This window comes from Hyperolius riggenbachi, chromosome 1 (assembly GCF_040937935.1).
Source record: "Hyperolius riggenbachi isolate aHypRig1 chromosome 1, aHypRig1.pri, whole genome shotgun sequence".
NCBI classification, from domain to species: Eukaryota; Metazoa; Chordata; class Amphibia; order Anura; family Hyperoliidae; genus Hyperolius; species Hyperolius riggenbachi.
Genome location: NC_090646.1, coordinates 630,529,485 through 630,548,070, shown reverse-complemented (window position 1 = coordinate 630,548,070; position 18,586 = coordinate 630,529,485). Strand labels below are relative to the sequence as shown.

The following is an 18,586-nucleotide window of genomic DNA, read 5'->3' as shown; positions in this document are numbered from 1 at the left end:
CAGTGCAACTGATGGATCTCTTTGTGGCACTAGAATATCACAGAATGAAGAAGGCCTGACTGACGTCCTTAAAGAGGCGTACGTACGAAAAGGGCGTCGGGAAAAAAGGGCGCGTGGTATAAACGATAAATGGAAATATCGTTTATAGAAATTATTGTGTAGAATTTCGTTTATAAATAGTGATTTAAAAATGTATAAATCACTAAATAATGTGTATGAGATCGGCAATTCTTAAAACGTTAATCTTCCCTGTTTGTAAAGTGAAACTTATATTTTCGTTTATTAAAAACCCTCCCTGTACCTATCCCTAACCCCTAGACCCCCTGTTGGTGCCTAAACCTAAGACCCCCCTGTTGGTGCCTAACCCTAAGACCCCCCTGTTGGTGCCTAACCCTAAGACCCCCCTGTTGGTGCCTAACCCTAAGACCCCCCTGTTAGTGCCTAAACCTAAGACCCCCCTGTTAGTGCCTAAACCTAAGACCCCCCTGTAGGTGCCTAACCCTAAGACCCCCCTGTAGGTGCCTAACCCTAAGACCCCCCTGTTGGTGCCTAAACCTAAGACCCCCCTGTTAGTGCCTAAATCTAAGACCCTCCTGTAGGTGCCTAAACCTAAGACCCCCCTGTTGGTGCCTAAACCTAAAACCCCCTATGGATAATAATGTTTTACAGACATGAATAAATAAAGAATGTAAAGAAAAAAAATGTAAATTATTTTTTTGGGTGGATAATAATGTGTTAGAAATGTTTTAGAAATAGTGATTTATTATCTTCATAAACGTTATTCGTCACGGGCTCATTTTGTAAACTTAAATCATCACAAACATAGTTATAAATCCTTAAAAATCTCCGGGCGCCGTTATAAATCCTTAAAAATCTCCGGCGCCTTATTTTCCCCGTTCAGCGCCCATTAAACGATATTTATAATGAAAGTGAATGGGGCGCCCTTTTTGTCCACTTGTCTCATGCGCCCAAATCTACTGCTTCCCTTAAAGAGACTCTAAAGTCTCCCTAAAATGAGGTTTTTATTTTAAAAACCTCATTAACATTATAGTCTCTCTTAAAATGCAGCAGAACCGCATTTGAAAACCCCCTCAATCACCCCAACCTCACGGGGGTACAGGGCAGGCAAAATCCACGACTTTCTTGGTCGTGGATTTTGCTGCCGCCTCTATGCGCGTCAATCAGCACGTATCTCCGCCTCTACCCCGCCCCCCTCAGTAAAGGAAGACTGAGAGGGGCGGGGGAGAGGCGGCGATCGGCACTGATTGACGCGCATAGAGGCAGAGCCGTGCTGCCTCTATGCGGAAGTTGCCTGCGTGTACCCCCGTGAGTTTGGGGTGATTGAGGGAGTTTTCAGTTGCGGTTCTGCGGAGTTTTAGGTGGGACAAGAATGGTAATGAGGTTTTTAAACGAAAAACCTAATTTTAGGGAGACTTCAGAGTCTCTTTAGGTCTCTTACACTCGGGATTTCATCCCTCAGGCAACAGTTAGGCTAGCGACGCGTCTTTTGCTATGTAGTGGGGAGTGGCTCACAGCACTCAGAAGGTGAGAGAGAGAACTTACGCCCGAGAGAGAATGTGAACCCAACGTGAGAGGGACATGGAGGCTGACATATCTTTCCTTTTAAAGAATACCAGTTGCTCAGTAGTCCTGTCGATCTTCTGGCATCAGTAATGTGTGAGTCACAACCAGGGCTTTGGAGTCGGAGTCAAAGCAATATTTGGGTACCTGGAGTAGAAGTCGGAGGTTTCATAAACTGAGGAGTTGAGATTGGAGTTGGATGATTTTTGTTCACACTCCATAGCTCTGCTAGAGCTGTGGAGTGGGAGTCAAGGAGATTGGTACATCTGAGTACATGGAGTCGGTGGTTTCATAAACTGAGGAGACGGAGTTGGATGATTTTTGTACCGACTCTAAAGCCTTGGTCACAACCCTTAAACAAGCATCCAGCTATTCCAGTCAGACTTGGGTCAGAGTTTCCAAGTTTTGCACGTTCCAGTTTCGCAAGTCTAAACTTTTTTGCAGTTTTTGTTACGTTCCCTATAATTCTTTAGTGCAGATGCAGTTACTTCATTTTTTTTAGGGCACCAAAGGCATTCCTTTTACACTTAATCATGTCTAAAACAGGGGATCGGTTGAAAAGGGCGCCCGAGCTGCCTGTATGAAAAGGGCGCTGCCATAGACATCAATGTTATTTCTGGAAATATGGGCTACAGGGTGTAGAAAAGGGCGCCCGAGTTTTGATATGGGCTACAAACGGGCTCCCTTTGTAGCCCATATTTTTTCGGCTACAAGGTTTTCGGCTACAAGCGGGCTCCCCTTTGTAGCCCGTATTTTTTTTGGCTACAAGGTTTTCGGCTACAGTAAGGTGCCCCTTTGTAGCCCATATTATTGCCTTTTTTTTCTAGCCTAAGTTTTTATATGGGCTACAAGTGCTGGAAGCCAAATTATTTCATTCCCCCACTATCCATGGCAGCCTGGAGGGGGAATAGTAATTAACACATCCCGGAGTTTTTTCGTAGCCGAAGTTTTCATATGGGCTACACCAGGCGCCTTTTTTGTAGCCGAAGTTTATATGGGCTACACCAGGCGCCTTTTTTGTAGCCGAAGTTGGTATATATGGGCTCCACCAGGCGCCCTTTTTTACCGGCGCCCTTTTCATGTAGACCCTAAAACAGTATTATTTATCCATGCTGGCCTTTTTCTAGATATAGAATTTTTATTTCCGTAAGGTATATACATTCTACAATAGTCAATAAGAATATGTTGTTAATGGCGTTACGGATGCTAAAGACTCAATGCGGTTACCTGTTAGTTAGCTCTCGGTATTCTCCTGTTTTTGCCACTAGATCCACAATCTGGTTCATGATTTCCTGACAAATGCCGTAGTGTTTCTTGTACCGCGCCTGCGCTCGCTCCGCTGCAATCTGGTCATGCAGCTCCTGCACTTTCCGCATCTGTTCTTCACAGTCCAGCTTGGCTTGCTTCTGCAGAGCCTGCAATAGTCCATATATGCAATTATCTTACAACCCGGTTGTTCAGTGCTAGTTCACCTAGGAAGCGCAGTGCTGCTGACAGCATTCCTGATTCCTGAGGGAGTAACAATCATCCAGCAGCCAGACCGTCTCAGTCTTAGTCATACATCTACATTAGAAGCTATTGAGAGCCCCACGCCCCCCCCCCCTGCTGTCCCCGCTGCAGCGTGAGACCTCGATCAGCAGGCGACCAATTAATATGCGGAAGTGACATCACTTCCGCATATACAGCATGGTGCGCCCGGCGCCCGCTCTAAATAGTCGGGTCGCTCTCTGAACGAGGTCTGCCACTCTACTGGCTGTCTGTCAGGTGAGGGGGGCGCCTGTCACTTACTACCTAACCTGGGGGTCCCTGTCACACACTACCTAACCTGGGGGTGCCTGTCACACACTACCTAACCTTGGGGGGCGCCTGTTACTCAATAACTAACCTGGGGGTCCCTGTCACTCAATACCTAACCTGGGGGTCCTTGTCACTCACTAACTAACCTGGGGGGGTGCCTGTCACTCACTACCTAACCTGGGGGTGCCTGTCACTCACTACCTAACCTGGGGGTCCCTGTCACTCACTACCTAACCTGGGGGGGGCGCCTGTCACTCACTACCTAACCTAGGGGGCGCCTGTCACTCACTACCTAATCTGGGGGCGCTTGTCACTCACTACCTAACCTGGGGGGCACCTGTCACTCACTACCTAACCTGGGGTCCTTGTCACTCACTATCTAACCTGGGGGTCCCTGTCACTCACTACCTAACCTGGGGGTCCCTGTCACTCACTACCTAACCTGGGGGTGCCTGTCACTCACTACCTAACCCGGGGGTCCCTGTCACTCACTTCCTAACCTGGGGGCGCCTGTCACTCACTACTTAACCTGGGGGTCCCTGTCACTCACTACCTAAACTGGGGGGTGCCTGTCTCTACCTCTACCTAAACTGGAGGCTCCTGTCACTACATACACTGGGCGGTCCCTGTCACTACCTGAACTGGGGGGCACCTGTCACTACATACACTGAGGGGCTCCTGTCACTAAATGAGCTGGGGGCTCGTGTCACTACCTAAACCCCCCTGTCACTACCTGAACTGGGGGACTCCTGGCACTACCTTAACTAGGGGGCACCTGTCACTACTTAAACTATCCAGGCCAGCCAGCCCAGCATTACCATCAGCCAACCAGCCCAGAATCACTGTCATACATCTACATTAGAAGCTATTGAGAGCCCCACGCCCCCCCCCCCCCCCCTGCTGTCCCCGCTGCAGCGTGAGACCTCGATCAGCAGGCGACCAATTAGAGCGGGCGCTAGGACCTAGCGTACACCGCTAATATGCGGAAGTGACATCACTTCCGCATATACAGCATGGTGCGCCCGGCGCCCGATCTAAATAGTCGGGTCGCTCGCTGATCGAGGTCTGCCACTCTACTGGCTGTCTGTCAGGTGAGGGGGGCGCCTGTCACTTACTACCTAACCTGGGGGTCCCTGTCATACACTACCTAACCTGGGGGTGCCTGTCACACACTACCTAACCTTGGGGGGCGCCTGTTACTCAATAACTAACCTGGGGGTCCCTGTCACTCAATACCTAACCTGGGGGTCCTTGTCACTCACTAACTAACCTGGGGGGGTGCCTGTCACTCACTACCTAACCTGGGGGTCCCTGTCACTCACTACCTAACCTGGGGGTCCCTGTCACTCACTACCTAACCTGGGGGGGGGCGCCTGTCACTCACTACCTAACCTAGGGGGCGCCTGTCACTCACTACCTAATCTGGGGGCGCTTGTCACTCACTACCTAACCTGGGGGGCACCTGTCACTCACTACCTAACCTGGGGTCCTTGTCACTCACTATCTAACCTGGGGGTCCCTGTCACTCACTACCTAACCTGGGGGTGCCTGTCACTCACTACCTAACCCGGGGGTCCCTGTCACTCACTTCCTAACCTGGGGGCGCCTGTCACTCACTACTTAACCTGGGGGTCTCTGTCACTCACTACCTAAACTGGGGGGTGCCTGTCTCTACCTCTACCTAAACTGGAGGCTCCTGTCACTACATACACTGGGCGGTCCCTGTCACTACCTGAACTGGGGGGCACCTGTCACTACATACACTGAGGGGCTCCTGTCACTAAATGAGCTGGGAGCTCGTGTCACTACCTGAACCCCCCTGTCACTACCTGAACTGGGGGACTCCTGGCACTACCTTAACTAGGGGGCACCTGTCGCTACTTAAACTATCCAGGCCAGCCAGCCCAGCATTACCATCAGCCAACCAGCCCAGAATCACTGTCAAAAAGGCCACAGCATCACCACCAGTCAGGCCAGCATTTACTTCAACCAGCCAAGCACAGCCCAGCATTACCGCCAGCCAGGTCACAGCATCACCGCCAGCAAACCCAGCCACAGCATTGGCCACAGCATCACCGCCAGCCAGGCCACAGCATCACTGCCAGGCCGTTCAGCCCACTCATCATCCCCAATCCAGCCAAAAACAGTATTTCCAGGCACAGCAGCCAGTAGAGGAGAATTCAGAAGCCAGGTGAGAGGTGTCTACCATATTAAGGGGGCATTCTGCCTATTTATGTGAAATGCTGTCTATTTATGTGCCTCATGACTGCTGAATTTGTCTTGTTGGGGGCCTCATGATTGCTGAATTTGTCTTGTTGGGGGCCTCATGATTTGTTGGGGGCCTCAAGATTGCTGAATTTGTCTTGTTGGGTGCCTCATGATTGCTGAATTTGTCTTGATAGGGGCCTCATGATTGCTGAATGTGCCTTGTTGGGGGCCTCATGATTGCTGAATTTGTCTTGTTGGGGGGCCACATGATTGCTGAATTTGTCTTGATAGGGGCCTCATGATTGCTAACTGCGAGACTATGGGAAAAGCTGAATCATCATCATATGAGACAATAGCATTAAAGCTACTTTTTTAGCTTTTTAAAACAGAAAATAAAACTGGGAGGTTCTAAAAAAAATGAATACATTTTTTCAGGAGTAGGATGGATGAAATTGTTTATCTTCACAGTTTATTTTCAACTTGGATTTTCCATAATGTTCATGTATGTGTTAAAACGTTTGTACAGTATTTAGTTTAAATTGCTGTTGACACTTTGAGATAGCTAAGTGACTTTTGGGTTGCAGTTTGGGCACTCGGCCTCCAAAAAGTTTGCCAACACTGTCCTAATCTAATGTCCCACCATTGCTAAGTTCATGTAAATTTGTCTCCACCCGTGACCACACCCACATTCTGGTCCATGGCCACACCTATTTTTCGGCGCCGCACAACGTACCCCTCATATTTTTTCGGCGCGCTAGCTCCAGTGTGCTGATCTCTGGTGCCTTCAGTATGTACAGTATAAGCTGTTCTCTAGTGCCTGCACTGTGTGCTGATCTACCTCCAGTGTGTACAGTGTAAGGTGTTACTCTGTGCCTTTACTGATTGTAAACCAGCTGTATTGTATGCTGATCCCTGCTACTTTCAGTATGTACAGTATTAGCTGTAAAGCCTGGTACACACATACAATTTTGATTAGCCAATTTTAGCTCTGTTCATCAAATTCATTGTCTGTTGACCCACTTACTACATGGGGTGGTAAAATTGGTCAGTGATTGACCAATCAAAATTGTATGTGCGTATACATCTTTGATCTATGCCTATATTGATTGTAAAATATCTAAATAAAGGACAGGGCGCTCCATCCAATATTTAGATTGGCAGGCCCATTATCTGTAGCTTACACCGCTGCTAAGTTCATGTACATTTGGCCTCACCCATGCCCACTCACTGCATGACCACGCCCATTTTTGTTATAAATTAAAATAAGTATTTGATCCCCTATAATCCAGACAGAATTCTGGCTCCCACAGATTGATGTAAGCAGTATTACAATCAACTACTTACAGATACACCTGAACTTATTCTGTGCATAGAGCACACCTAAACACAGAATCAGTCCCTTCCATTACAACTTCTCCATCACCATGGGCATGAACAAAGAGCTGTTCAAGGACAAACGTGTCAAGATTGTAGACCTGCACAATGCTTGAAAGGGCTTCAAGACCATTAGCAAGAAGCTCAGTTAGAAGGTGACAATTGTTGGTGTGACTGTTCAGAAATGGAAGAAATATATAATGACCATCATTTGCTTTTGGTGTGGAGCCCCATACAAGATCTTGCCCCAGAATGGTGAGGGACTATCCCACAACTACATGGGAGGAGCTTGTTAATGATAGCAGTGGCTGGATAGTGAATAGGAGACTTGGGACAGCAGAGTTCAAATCTCGGCTCTTCCTATTCAGTAAGCCAGTACCTATTAAGTAAGGAGTTTTTGGATGAGACTCCCTAACCCAGCTACTGCCTACTGAGTACGCTCTAGTGGCTACCTCGCAAGCGTTTTGAGTCTGAAAGGAGAAAAGCCCTATACAAATACAGGAATTATTATCTAAAGGCAGTTGGGACCACAAATTCACGGGGTCCCTCAGCAAAACTTTGATGGAGTCCCACCCCCAAATGTTCACACCCTTGGGGCCTTTCTCAGAAGGTCAAAAAACAAGTGCGGCAATCATGATCTTCACACCCATAACGTGTCGCCACAAAAACACCTGATCTGGAGTACAGTCCCCTGTATTGGACAGAAGGGAATGTTAGTAGTTGGGACCCCCCACAGCTCTAGGTTTCCCCTGCGATCATGGCCCTGCACCATGCATGCACAAGGTTTAGTATATTTTTTTCCCCTGGCTTTTGTCCCCTAAATCTAGGAGCGTTTTATGGTCAGGAGCGTCCTATAGTCCGAAAAATACCACACCAGACAGACATAGTTAGTTTGGTTGAAACAAGACATACGTCTATCAAGTTCAATCAGAATTTTTTTTCTTTAATTATCTGAACGGTCCTATGAAACAAGCTGTTTTACTGTGTAGTGTGAACCAGCCCTTTGTGGCAAGACTATGTACTGAAAAAAAACCTGGTAGATTTCTGCTCTATATAAATGAATCAGGCCACACTGCCAGTAGCCCTTATACGGCAAACCATGGGCGTAACAATCACCCCTGCGACCCCTGCCGTCGCAGGGGGGCAAGAGGCTTTCAGGGCCCCTCCCCAACCACAAATGCAGCCAATTAGCAAAAAAAAAAAACCTCCCCATTCGCTCACAAAAAACGTCCCTGGCACCTCCTCCCGTCATGCAGAATAGGGAGTAGCAGGAATGTCTGTCATTTTTTCCTGCTTCCAGATGCTGCTTCACAGCAGAACACTCTCTGCTGCCATTCGCCAGCTCCTGATCATGTGACCCTCATGCGGTTCGGGGACCAAGGGGGCCCCATGCTATCATTTTTGCAGTTAGTTTAGTTACACCCCTGTTGCAAAATTCCATGACTGAAGGTAATTAGGAATGAGAATTGTACCGCTTCTCTGTCCAGAGCCTCCTGGAATTCCCTCTCCCGGCGCTCCTGGTATTGCTTCTCTCGGAAGATTCTGTTCTGACGTATGACTTCCTTCTCATGGCGGGCGTGCATGAGCTGTACGGCGATCCTCCGCTCCTGCTGGGATTGTCTCATTAAACGGTTGATAAGCTGCTCTTCCCGAAACGCCTCCTAAACAGGGCAACAGAAGTATAATATTAGAGATCAGCATGCAAACATCAGCAAAATACATGTGTGCTGTGTGTTCTGATGGAGCTCACCGAAGAGTTCAGTTATCTCTGTACAATACAACATAACGGTGACATTTACACAATGGGCTCAATTTAGGGATTGGGCTGGGCAGGTAAATGTTTGTGCCAACTCTGCACCAATAAGTAGAAAAGTTCCACAGCCCTTTCTGCCACTAGTAGGGATGTTCAATGAGATGCAAATAGTTCCAAGTTCATGCAGGATAATGCAAATTTTGTATGCAAATTTATGCAGCTGCAAAATGGACCAATCAAATTCCACCCTGGTGTGATATGACTGGTCCATTTTCAAGCTGCATAAATTTGCATACGAAATTTGAATAATCCTGCATCCTCACCTCTCAGTGCTGTCTCATGGAATAAATGCTCTTGTGCTCGCTAAGAAACAATGCCAGATAATTACCTCCTGGGCCCCATGGGCCATAAGCTGCTCCATCAGGATTCTGCGCCGCCTCTTTTCCCGCTGCTCACGGGCTGCGCCGTCTTCCTCCAGCCGCCTCTGAATCTTCCTCACGTAATCATCAGTGGATTCTAGTTTTACCTGGACACTACTAATGCTGCTTGTTGACTTGCTTCTTTGTATCGGGCTTCTGAAAGAGAGAGCATTTTATATGATGTTATACAGAAGATCTGAATGTCATAGTCATCTCTATGGTGAAAGAAGACATTCCCTGACCGTGCGACCAGTGTCTATCTGGCACTACAATGAAATCATTCTGAAGCTATAGTAGTTATAACATTACGCTAGAGCAGCGGTGTGCTAACTTTTTGACTCGGGGGCCACATAGCAATCTTAATTTTGACTGAGGGGCAGGACGAGTGTAGGTAGATGACATGCTCCCCTCCTCCTTCCCGAGCCCCCAGTTCAGGTTGCTGATGAGCCCCCCAGTATAGATAGGCAGGTGTGCTCCCAGTATTAAGTAGCCCCCTCCAACAGTATAGGTAGCCAGGCATGCCCAAGTTCTAGCAGCCCTTCCCCAATGTAAGTAGCCAGGTGTGCCCCTAAATTAGCAGCCCCATCCAAATTCCAGTGTGCCTCAGTCCCCAGTATTAGCAGGCCCCTTCCCAATTAGAGTAGCCAGATATGCTCCAATATTAGCAGCCCTCTCCCAAGTTTAAGTTGACCAGTGTGCCCCAGTGTTAGCAGCCCTCTCCCCAGTTTAAGTTGACCGGTTTGCCCCTGTATTAGTTGACTCAGAAATATATTTGCAGCGGTTTACCACAAAATACACATAATGCGGCAGTGTTTCCCCAAGATACACATAATATGGCAGTGTTTCCCAAAAAAATACACATAATGTGGCAGTTTCCCACAAAATACACATAATGTGGCAGTTTCCCACAAAATACACATGATGCGCCAGAGTTTAAGTGAGGTTTTGATATGCAGTGAAATGACATTAAGCAATCTAAGGCCTCTTGCACACTACATGCAAGTTTGATTTTTTTATACGATCTGATTTTTTATTCTAATTAAAAAGCGTAGCAGCATGCAGTACTTTTTTCAATCGGAATCAAAAATTGTATTGTATAAAAAAAATCTGAATTGCAAGTAGTGTGCAAGAGGCCTAAAAATCAGAACCGCATGTAAAACCGCGTCAAAATCGCAAATCGGAATCGCATGTAGTGTGCAAGAGGCATAATAGTGTTGCCTATTTTTGTTCATTTAGGGCAAAAAATGTATTTTAAGTGTGATTATACACATGGTGAAAGTGTAGTCCGCACAAAATCGTATGAGGATAAAAGTGCTTTATTCAATCAGGCATAGTACAAGCTAAAATCCGAGAACACCACATGCTATTGTTATATGTGACAGTTTAGCTCTGTCTTCTAGTCAGTTTCTATCCTATGCCTTGCTGCAACTGACATCTATTTTACATTATATGCATTTGTATTGTCTGCTGAAGAAAGATTTCCAGCTTTTGCCCATAATGTGATGGAGCATTCTGGAAGACTAGCCATTAACCTCACTGGCTTTGGAATTTTGAAAACAAACATTTCCGCAGAGTTGCACCTGACAAGACTAAAGAAGTTGCCACCTGAGATAAATCTCAGAATGTAAATCGGGGTGAATGTTACAATGGGCAAACACTCACTAAATAATCTATAAATGAATATTGTAAAAAAAAATAAGAAACTTTAATCATTCAGGGCTGGTGCACACCGAGCGGCTTTTTGGGCGTTTTCAGATCCGCTTGCGGCTGCGGATCTGCTTGGTCAATGTATCTCAATGGGGTGGTGCACACCAGAGCGGCAGGCGTTTTGCAGAAACGAAAAATGCCTGGGTGAGGCATTTTTTGGATTGCGGATGCGTTTCTGCCTCAATGTTAAGTATAGGAAAAACGCAAACCGCTCTGAAAAACGGCACTTCAGAGCGGTTTTGCAGGCGTTTTTGTTACAGAAGCTGTTCAGTAACAGCTTTACTGTAACAATATATGAAATCTACTATACTGAAAACCGCAGCAGCAATCCGCAAAACGCTAGCAAACCGCCTCATAAAAATAAAAAAAAGCGTTTAAAAATCTGCTAGCGTTTTGCGGATCTGCTAGCGGGTTTTGGTGTGCACCAGCCCTAAATTATTTTCACTCCAGTTCCTCTTTAAAGGGACTCCGAGCTCTGAAAAAAAAGGAAAGTTGTACTCACCAGGGGCTTTTTCCAGCCCAGTGCTGGTTGGGAGGTCCCACGCCGGCGTCCTGGCTCCTCTCCTTCTCCCCGCTCCGGAATGGCTGGCAGGCCGCAGCCCGGGCGACACTCTCCCGAGTGTCGGGCTGCTTCTTCCGTATATGACGCGGATTACGTCACACGCCGGCCGCCTCGCGTCATCACGGCGGCCGGCGTGAAAGTACTGCGCATGCGCGCTTTGTTCGCGCATGCGCAGTACTTTCCCCCCCCCCCCCCCCCCGCCGCCGTGATGACGCGAGGCGGCCGGCGTGTGACGTAATGCGCGTCATATGCGGAAGAAGCAGCCCGACACTCGGGAGAGTGTCGCCCGGGCTGCGGCCTGCCAGCCATTCCGGAGCGGGGAGAAGGAGAGGAGCCAGGACGCCGGCGTGGGACCTCCCGACCAGCACTGGGCTGGAAAAAGCCCCTGGTGAGTACAACTTTCCTTTTTTTTCAGAGCTCGGAGTCCCTTTAAGCTACATTGACAAGCTGGAATAAATTTGGCCAGGGCAGCTGATAGAGAGCACCTTGGGGGAGAACCTAATCTGTGAACAGAAGCCCACTGATGTCAATGATGAAATGCTAAAGAGTAAATACCTCATCCTGTACTGTACTTTGCATCAAGGGGTAAGTCATAATAAGCTTAGCTATCACATACATACACATGTTAGAATTATTATCTATTATTATTACTATAGATACTTCAAACCCATGGGAGGCTCCAGGATTTTTTTTTATTGAGGGTGCTATGCAGGTGCTGGATCCATTGTTGCGGTAGCTGTTGACATGCAGCGTACGGAAAAATGGGTGTGTCCATGCACTGGAAAGTGGGTGTGGTAATGACAGGTCATGGCCAGGGTTAAATGTACATGAACTTAGCAGCGGAGTAATTCACAGACAGTGGACATCAACAGCAAAACTTTAAATAAAGCCCCATCTACTAATAAAAAAGGATTCCCAACTTACTGTAAATATAGCAGAAATATTACAGAGATTAGATTACCGGTAGATTGTGAGCTAGTGACTTGACTATGTACTCAACAAATTGCTGCAGAAGATGTCAGTGATAGCACTAATATATAGTGTACATAATAACAATATGGTAGGACATCACACCAGTGGCATAGTTAGAGATCATGGGGCCCCATAGCAAAGCTTTCATGGGGGCCTCAGATGTAGGCGCTCTTAAGCAATACGACCTGTCCCTACCCTATGGATACCCATTAACCATTTCAGCCCGTGGGTGTTTTTAACACCTTATGCATCCGAGCAATTTTCACCTCCCATTCATTCGCCAATAACTTTATCACTAATTATCACAATGAATTGATCTATATCTTGTTTTTTCTGCCACCAATTAGGCTCTCTTTGGGTGGTACATTATGCTAAGAATTATTTTTTTCTAAATGCATTTTAACAGGAATATTAAGAAAAATTGAAAAAAATAATTATTTCTCAGTTTTCGGCCATTACAGCTTTAACCATTTCACAACTGAGGGGTTTTACCCCTGAAACACCAGCGCTATTTTTACCTTTCAGCGCTGCCTCCATTGTAGTATTTATGTACTATGATTGGTTATTGGGGACTGGAGAGTCTCCATAACCAATCATTGTACTGCAGAGCCGGGGTGTGTGTGCGCGCGCGGGTCGCGGGGGCGCGCGATCGCGCGCTGCACATTTGTTTACATTACATTGTTTTGAATGAAGACGGCTTTTGTTTAAAGCCGTCTTCATTCTACTCGCAATCGGCGAGGCTAATTGGATTTAGGAACGCTCGTTCCTAACATCCAATTAGTCACCTGCTGTGCGGGCTGGCTGGAGTGCGCGCGAGAGTTCCCCGCCCACTCCCAGCAAGTAAATAAACAAGTGCGCCTTTCTCCGTCCCTGGGGGTGAAGCGGTGCGCAGAGGGACGGAGAAATTTAGCACTGGGGGGGTGAAGTGGTTAAAATAATACATGCTACCATAATTAAATCCTATGTATTTTATTTGCTCATTAGTCCCAGTTATTACACCATGTAAATTATGTCCCTATCACAATGTATGGCGCCAATATTTTATTTAGAAATAAAGGTGCATTTTTTCAGTTTTGCATCCATCACTATTTACAAGCTTATAATTTAAAAAATGTTCGTAATATACCCTCTTCACATGTATATTAAAAAAGTTGAGACCCTTAGGTAACTAATTATACTTTTTTTTTGAATTTAAATTGTTTTTCATTAAACATTTTATTTGGGTAATTTTTGGTGTCTCCCACACCAAAAATTACCCAAATAAAATGTTTAATGAAAAACAGTTACCGTAATTTTAAATGTATTCATGTGTGTTTATTTCATTAAAAAAAGTATGTAGATGTAGTTTTACTATTTGGCCACAAGATGGCCACAGTCAAAAAAATCTTTTTTAGTCCTGGAAGCGAATGCTATCGCTTCCAGGAAGCATAAGCAGGATGGGAAACTTTTTTTTTTTATCAAAAAGACAGCGGCTTCTGATAAGAAGCCGTCGGTCTTTCTACCGGGGACTCACTTTAATGAATGGGAACTATGTTCCCGATCATTGATCTACGGGCTAATGGGGGGCAACACGGGCGCAGGCGGAAGCGCACAGAAGCGCAACAGCAGCCGCCTGGACGTGACAATCACGCCGAGGTGGCTTAAATGGTTAATTGGAGAATACATTAAGTACCACCTGGGGCCCCCTATGTTCCAAGGCTCCATAGCAGCTGCTATGCCTGCTATGGCTATTGCTACGCCCCTGCATCACACTTTGACTATGGTAGGATTAGATTGTGAGCTCCTCTGAGGACAGTTAGTGACATGACTTTGTATTCTGTAATGTGCTGCAGAAGATGTCACTGCTATATCAATACATAATAATAATATGGTAGGACATCACACTATGACTATGGTAGGATTAGATTGTTAGCTTCTTCCCTCCTTCCCCTTGTTTTATAGGTGGTCAAATGCTTCCCCCTCCCGCTGCCAGTCATCTCCTCCCTCCTCACCTCTTTGATCGCCTCCAGCGATTCTGCTCCCTCTTCCTCATGAACTGCCGCTGTGCATCTATCTCTGCAGCCGGCGATTCCTATTCTGTGATTTGCTGGTAGTGTGACAGCAAGTCACATGTTAGAGACATTGGCTACAGAGACAGATACACAGCGGCAGCTGATGAAGAAGGGGAAGAGGAAGCTTCAACGCTGGAGGTGAGTGCAGAGATGAGTGACTCTCACTAGGCTGGCTGTCTCCCCAGTGGTGTAGCTAAGGAGCTATGGGCCCTGATGCAAGTTTTGCATTACCCCCCCCCCCCACACACACACACACACACACATACACACATAACAATTGATACGGTGCACCAAAACCTGCAAAGGACAACCACAGTGTCAGAGGTGCAAGAAGGGGATGGGGAGCAGTTTATTAATAACAACTACCATTGAGAGCATCTATAAAAGTGATTATTACAAGCACAGGACCAATAAAGAGCTAATACTGCGGTTGAGAGAGGGCCCCAGTGCAGTCGAGACCTCTGCAACCCCTATTGCTACGCCACTGTGTCTCCCCCTACTCATAGCTGGCTGCTGGTCCTCTCTCCTTCATGTGCCGGCTGCCCCATACATGGCCACGCCTGTATGAATCTTGCTCCTGTCAATAAAGCGATTTTCGATTTGATTTGAAGACATACCTTCCATTGAGTGTGAAGTTGTTGGATAAACTATCTTTCTTCACCAGTTGTTCAAATCTTGTTAATTCTCTGAAGACCTCCTATAGGAAGACAAATGTACAGTGAAGGATTAATAACATTTTTGTTTCTTTGTACACAACTGGTAGTTTGCTTAAGAGAGTGTAGTGTGTGGGTGGAGAAAAGAGTGAAGCAATCAAACTTTAATTTGTTTCAAACATTTTTATTGGCATAGCATCTTTCTCCTGCAGCACTCAAAGTGCTCAAGAGCTGTAGCCACTGGGATGTGCTCAAGAGGCCACCTAGCAGTGTTAGCAGGGCCAGTTGTAGACTTTTTGCTGCCTGAGGCAAACTTGTGAGGATGGCCCGCTCCCCTCCCCCCGACACCCCCCCCCCCCCCCCCCAGCACCCAACAATTTACTCTGCTTCATTCTCACATGACATGTTACAGCTCAACATAATATAACACTGTCTGGCTGTGAGTCTGTGACAAACAAACTGCTCACCCTCAGCCACTCCATTCCTCCTCAGTCAGGACAGCAGCGCCAGCTCCTCCCTTCTGCTGTGCAAGTCAAATGAAACAGTGCTGCTCTCCTGCTTCCCCCTCCTCACTCACTGTCAGACTCCTCACACAGCACAACAAGCTGCTTTTCCCCAATGATGACCTTTTCACCTTGCTCATCTCTCACTTCTCATATTCTGACTGCATGCTGTAAGTGTAAACACTCTGCTGCCTGTTGCAAATGTTTTACCTAGCTTCATGAGAGAACCGGCCCTGAGTGTTAGGGAGTCTTGCCTTGAACGCCTTACTGAATAGGTACTGACCCTAGCCAGGATTCCAACCCTTGTCCCCCATGTCAAAGGCAGAGCCCTCAACCAGTACACTATCCAGCCACCAAACATGTGGGTTAGAAGTTTTAACCATATTTAACATCACACTTGTGACTGCCATTCATTCTGGTCCCTCACAGAGAAGTGATGACCTACTGAACTTTTAATAACCATTCTGCATTTGGAAGTCTTTGCACAGACATGAGTTTTATGACCTCTGAATAGTTATTGGGAGACATCTGGCTTCCTGACTCAACACGTAAAGTACTGCTTTATTAACCCTTGTAAAGGACAAAGATAAAAAAGTGCAAACAGGTACCGTAAGTTCTAAGTAGGATTGGTACTATATCTACCAATGTTTATCTCATCATGCCACCTGTCACTTCCGGTACACTTTAAGCAGGCTGAGGGGAAGGGAGGTTCTCCGTGTCAGTAGGTTTTTGTTCTGACAGATCAGTAGTCAATCCCTTGAAGGTGGATACGCTGGCATGTCCTGATGTCACGTCATTTGACGCCCTGTTGCCATGGAGATGCGACACGGAACATAGGTGAGTAAGAAACGTGCGTAACTAGGGAAGGCACGCTCCTTAGATAGCAACAACCGCTGCTATGTAAGGAGTGCATAGCGAGTGCTCCCTCACATTAAAGGGGAACTGAAGAGAGAGGTATATGGAGGCTGTCATGTTTATTTCCTTTTAATCAATACCAGTTACCTGGCGGCCCTGCTGGTCTATTTCTCTGCAGTAGTATCTGATTAAAACCAGAAACAAGCATGCAGCTAGTCTTGTCAGATCTGACTTATAAGTCTGAACCACTGAAACACCTGATCTGCTGCATGCTTGTTCAGGGGCTATGGCTAATAGTATTAGAGGCAGAGGATCAGCAGGGCTGCCAGGCAACTGGTATTGTCTAAAAGGAAATAAACATGACAGCCTCCATATACCTCTCTCTTCAGTTCCCCTTTAAGCTGCGCTGCTTTATGAATAAAAGCCAATGATCCTTTCTGCTGATTGGATGATGGGCTGCAGTCCCTCCTTCTCCTGCACTACGCATGGCCAAAATCAGACAGTCATCGAAGATATGAGGACTATTAGCAGAATAAAACATCATCATCAGTAAGTGGTGGGCTGAATGTTTCCAGCTGTATCAGGTTATGCAGCATTCCATCCTCTGCACATAATCTCACACAGACAATAAGCAATATAAATGCACCAGCATAAAACACCATTCTGCTTACTTCAGCTTCCTTCTTCTTCCGGAGGATCTTCTGCTCCGCTATGGCTCTCAGGCTTCGGTTGGGTGGCGGTTTGGGAATCTGCACAATCGCTGCCTGGATTCGGGCCATTATTTCATTCTGTCTCTTTTTTGCTCGACGAAGCTTTAGAAAATAAACAATCAAAGCCGTTTTTAACTTGTTAGTTACATATCTAATATTGTTACAAATGTGCTTAAAAGGATATCCAAGCTAATTGTGCTTAAAGGATATCCGAGCTTAATGACTACCGATGGGTCGGAGACTGCTCTCTGCAGCTGCAGGAGGCTTCGGAAGTGTTCTGGAGCCTGAGTTCACCCAAAGACGGACCGCTCCGTACCGTACATGCGTGAGCACGAACTCTTGCGCATGCGCAGTATGAGGCCATCCGAACGACCAAAGACTTCCAAAGTCTCCCACAGAGGGAAATTTGAACGGGGGAGCCAATGCTGGAAAGAGGGTACCGTGAGAAGAGTGGGAAGGCTCAATAGGACTGAGCCTTCCCTCTCCATAGACTAGTATCTGTTGTTGTTTTTTGTTCTTTAAAATTCGCTTCAGACTCTCTTTAACCTTTTGGGGACCGGCAGCCTAACCCCCCTCAAGGACCTTCGGGGGGGGGGGGAGAGCATTTGGGGGGGTCAGGCAGCTGGATCCCTAATATAGTTAGTCAGGCATTTGTGTCCCCAGTGTAGCCAGATGTCCCCACTACAGCCAGTAGCCTTTACTCACCTCCCAGGCTCCAGCGATGAGCAGCTCCAGCCCCCTCCGCTCTGGCCGGCATCCCTGCTCGCACTGACGATTGTCGGGGGAACATCAGGAAGGTGAGTGGATCCTCTTCTTCCCCTCCTACTACCGCTGCTCTAATAGTGATCACTATGATCCGCCAGCCATCGTAGTGATCAGGAGCGAATTGCGATGGCTCCTGATCACTGAGGGGAGATGTTAGCTGTCATGTGACAGCATAATCTCCCCTCTCGGTTGCGCACGATCGCGGCGGGACGCTTTGTTTATGAGGACATTGAATCTACGTCCAGTCAGAGTGGCAGCACCACCTGCTGGGCGTAGATTTATACTGCGTCGGTCTGCATTTGGTTAAAGGGATACTGTAGGGGGGTCAGGGGAAAATGAGTTGAACTTACCCGGGGCTTCTCATGGTCCCCCGCAGACATCCTGTGTTGGCGCAGCCACTCACCGATGCTCCGGCCCCGCCTCCGGTTCACTTCTGGAATTTCAGACTTTAAAGTCTGAAAACCACTGCGCCTGTGTTGCCGTGTCCTTGATCCCGCTGATGTCACCAAGAGCGCACAGCGCAGGCCCAGTATGATCTGTGTCTGCGCAGTACACTCCTGGTGAAATCAGCGGGATTGAGGACACGGCAACGCAGGCGCAGTGGTTTTCTGACTTTAAAGTCAGAAATTCCAGAAGTGAACTGGAGGCGGGGCCGGAGCATTGGTGAGTGGCTGCG

General features: G+C 47.1%; 1 protein-coding gene across 3 annotated transcripts in view; it reads right to left on the bottom strand.

Annotated features, from left to right (window-relative positions):
* SPEF2 (sperm flagellar 2) overlaps positions 1–18,586 on the bottom strand; it is a 176,564-nt gene that overhangs the window by 111,055 nt on the left and 46,923 nt on the right. For all 3 annotated transcript variants that reach the window (XM_068251235.1, XM_068251236.1, XM_068251237.1), the window contains exons 5-9: positions 17,107–17,247; positions 15,042–15,121; positions 9,102–9,288; positions 8,433–8,621; positions 2,809–2,996 (exon numbers count right to left, since the gene is read on the bottom strand). In XM_068251235.1, the coding sequence (XP_068107336.1) occupies positions 2,809–2,996; positions 8,433–8,621; positions 9,102–9,288; positions 15,042–15,121; positions 17,107–17,247 (785 nt within the window). The remainder of the gene's footprint in view (positions 1–2,808; positions 2,997–8,432; positions 8,622–9,101; positions 9,289–15,041; positions 15,122–17,106; positions 17,248–18,586) is intronic.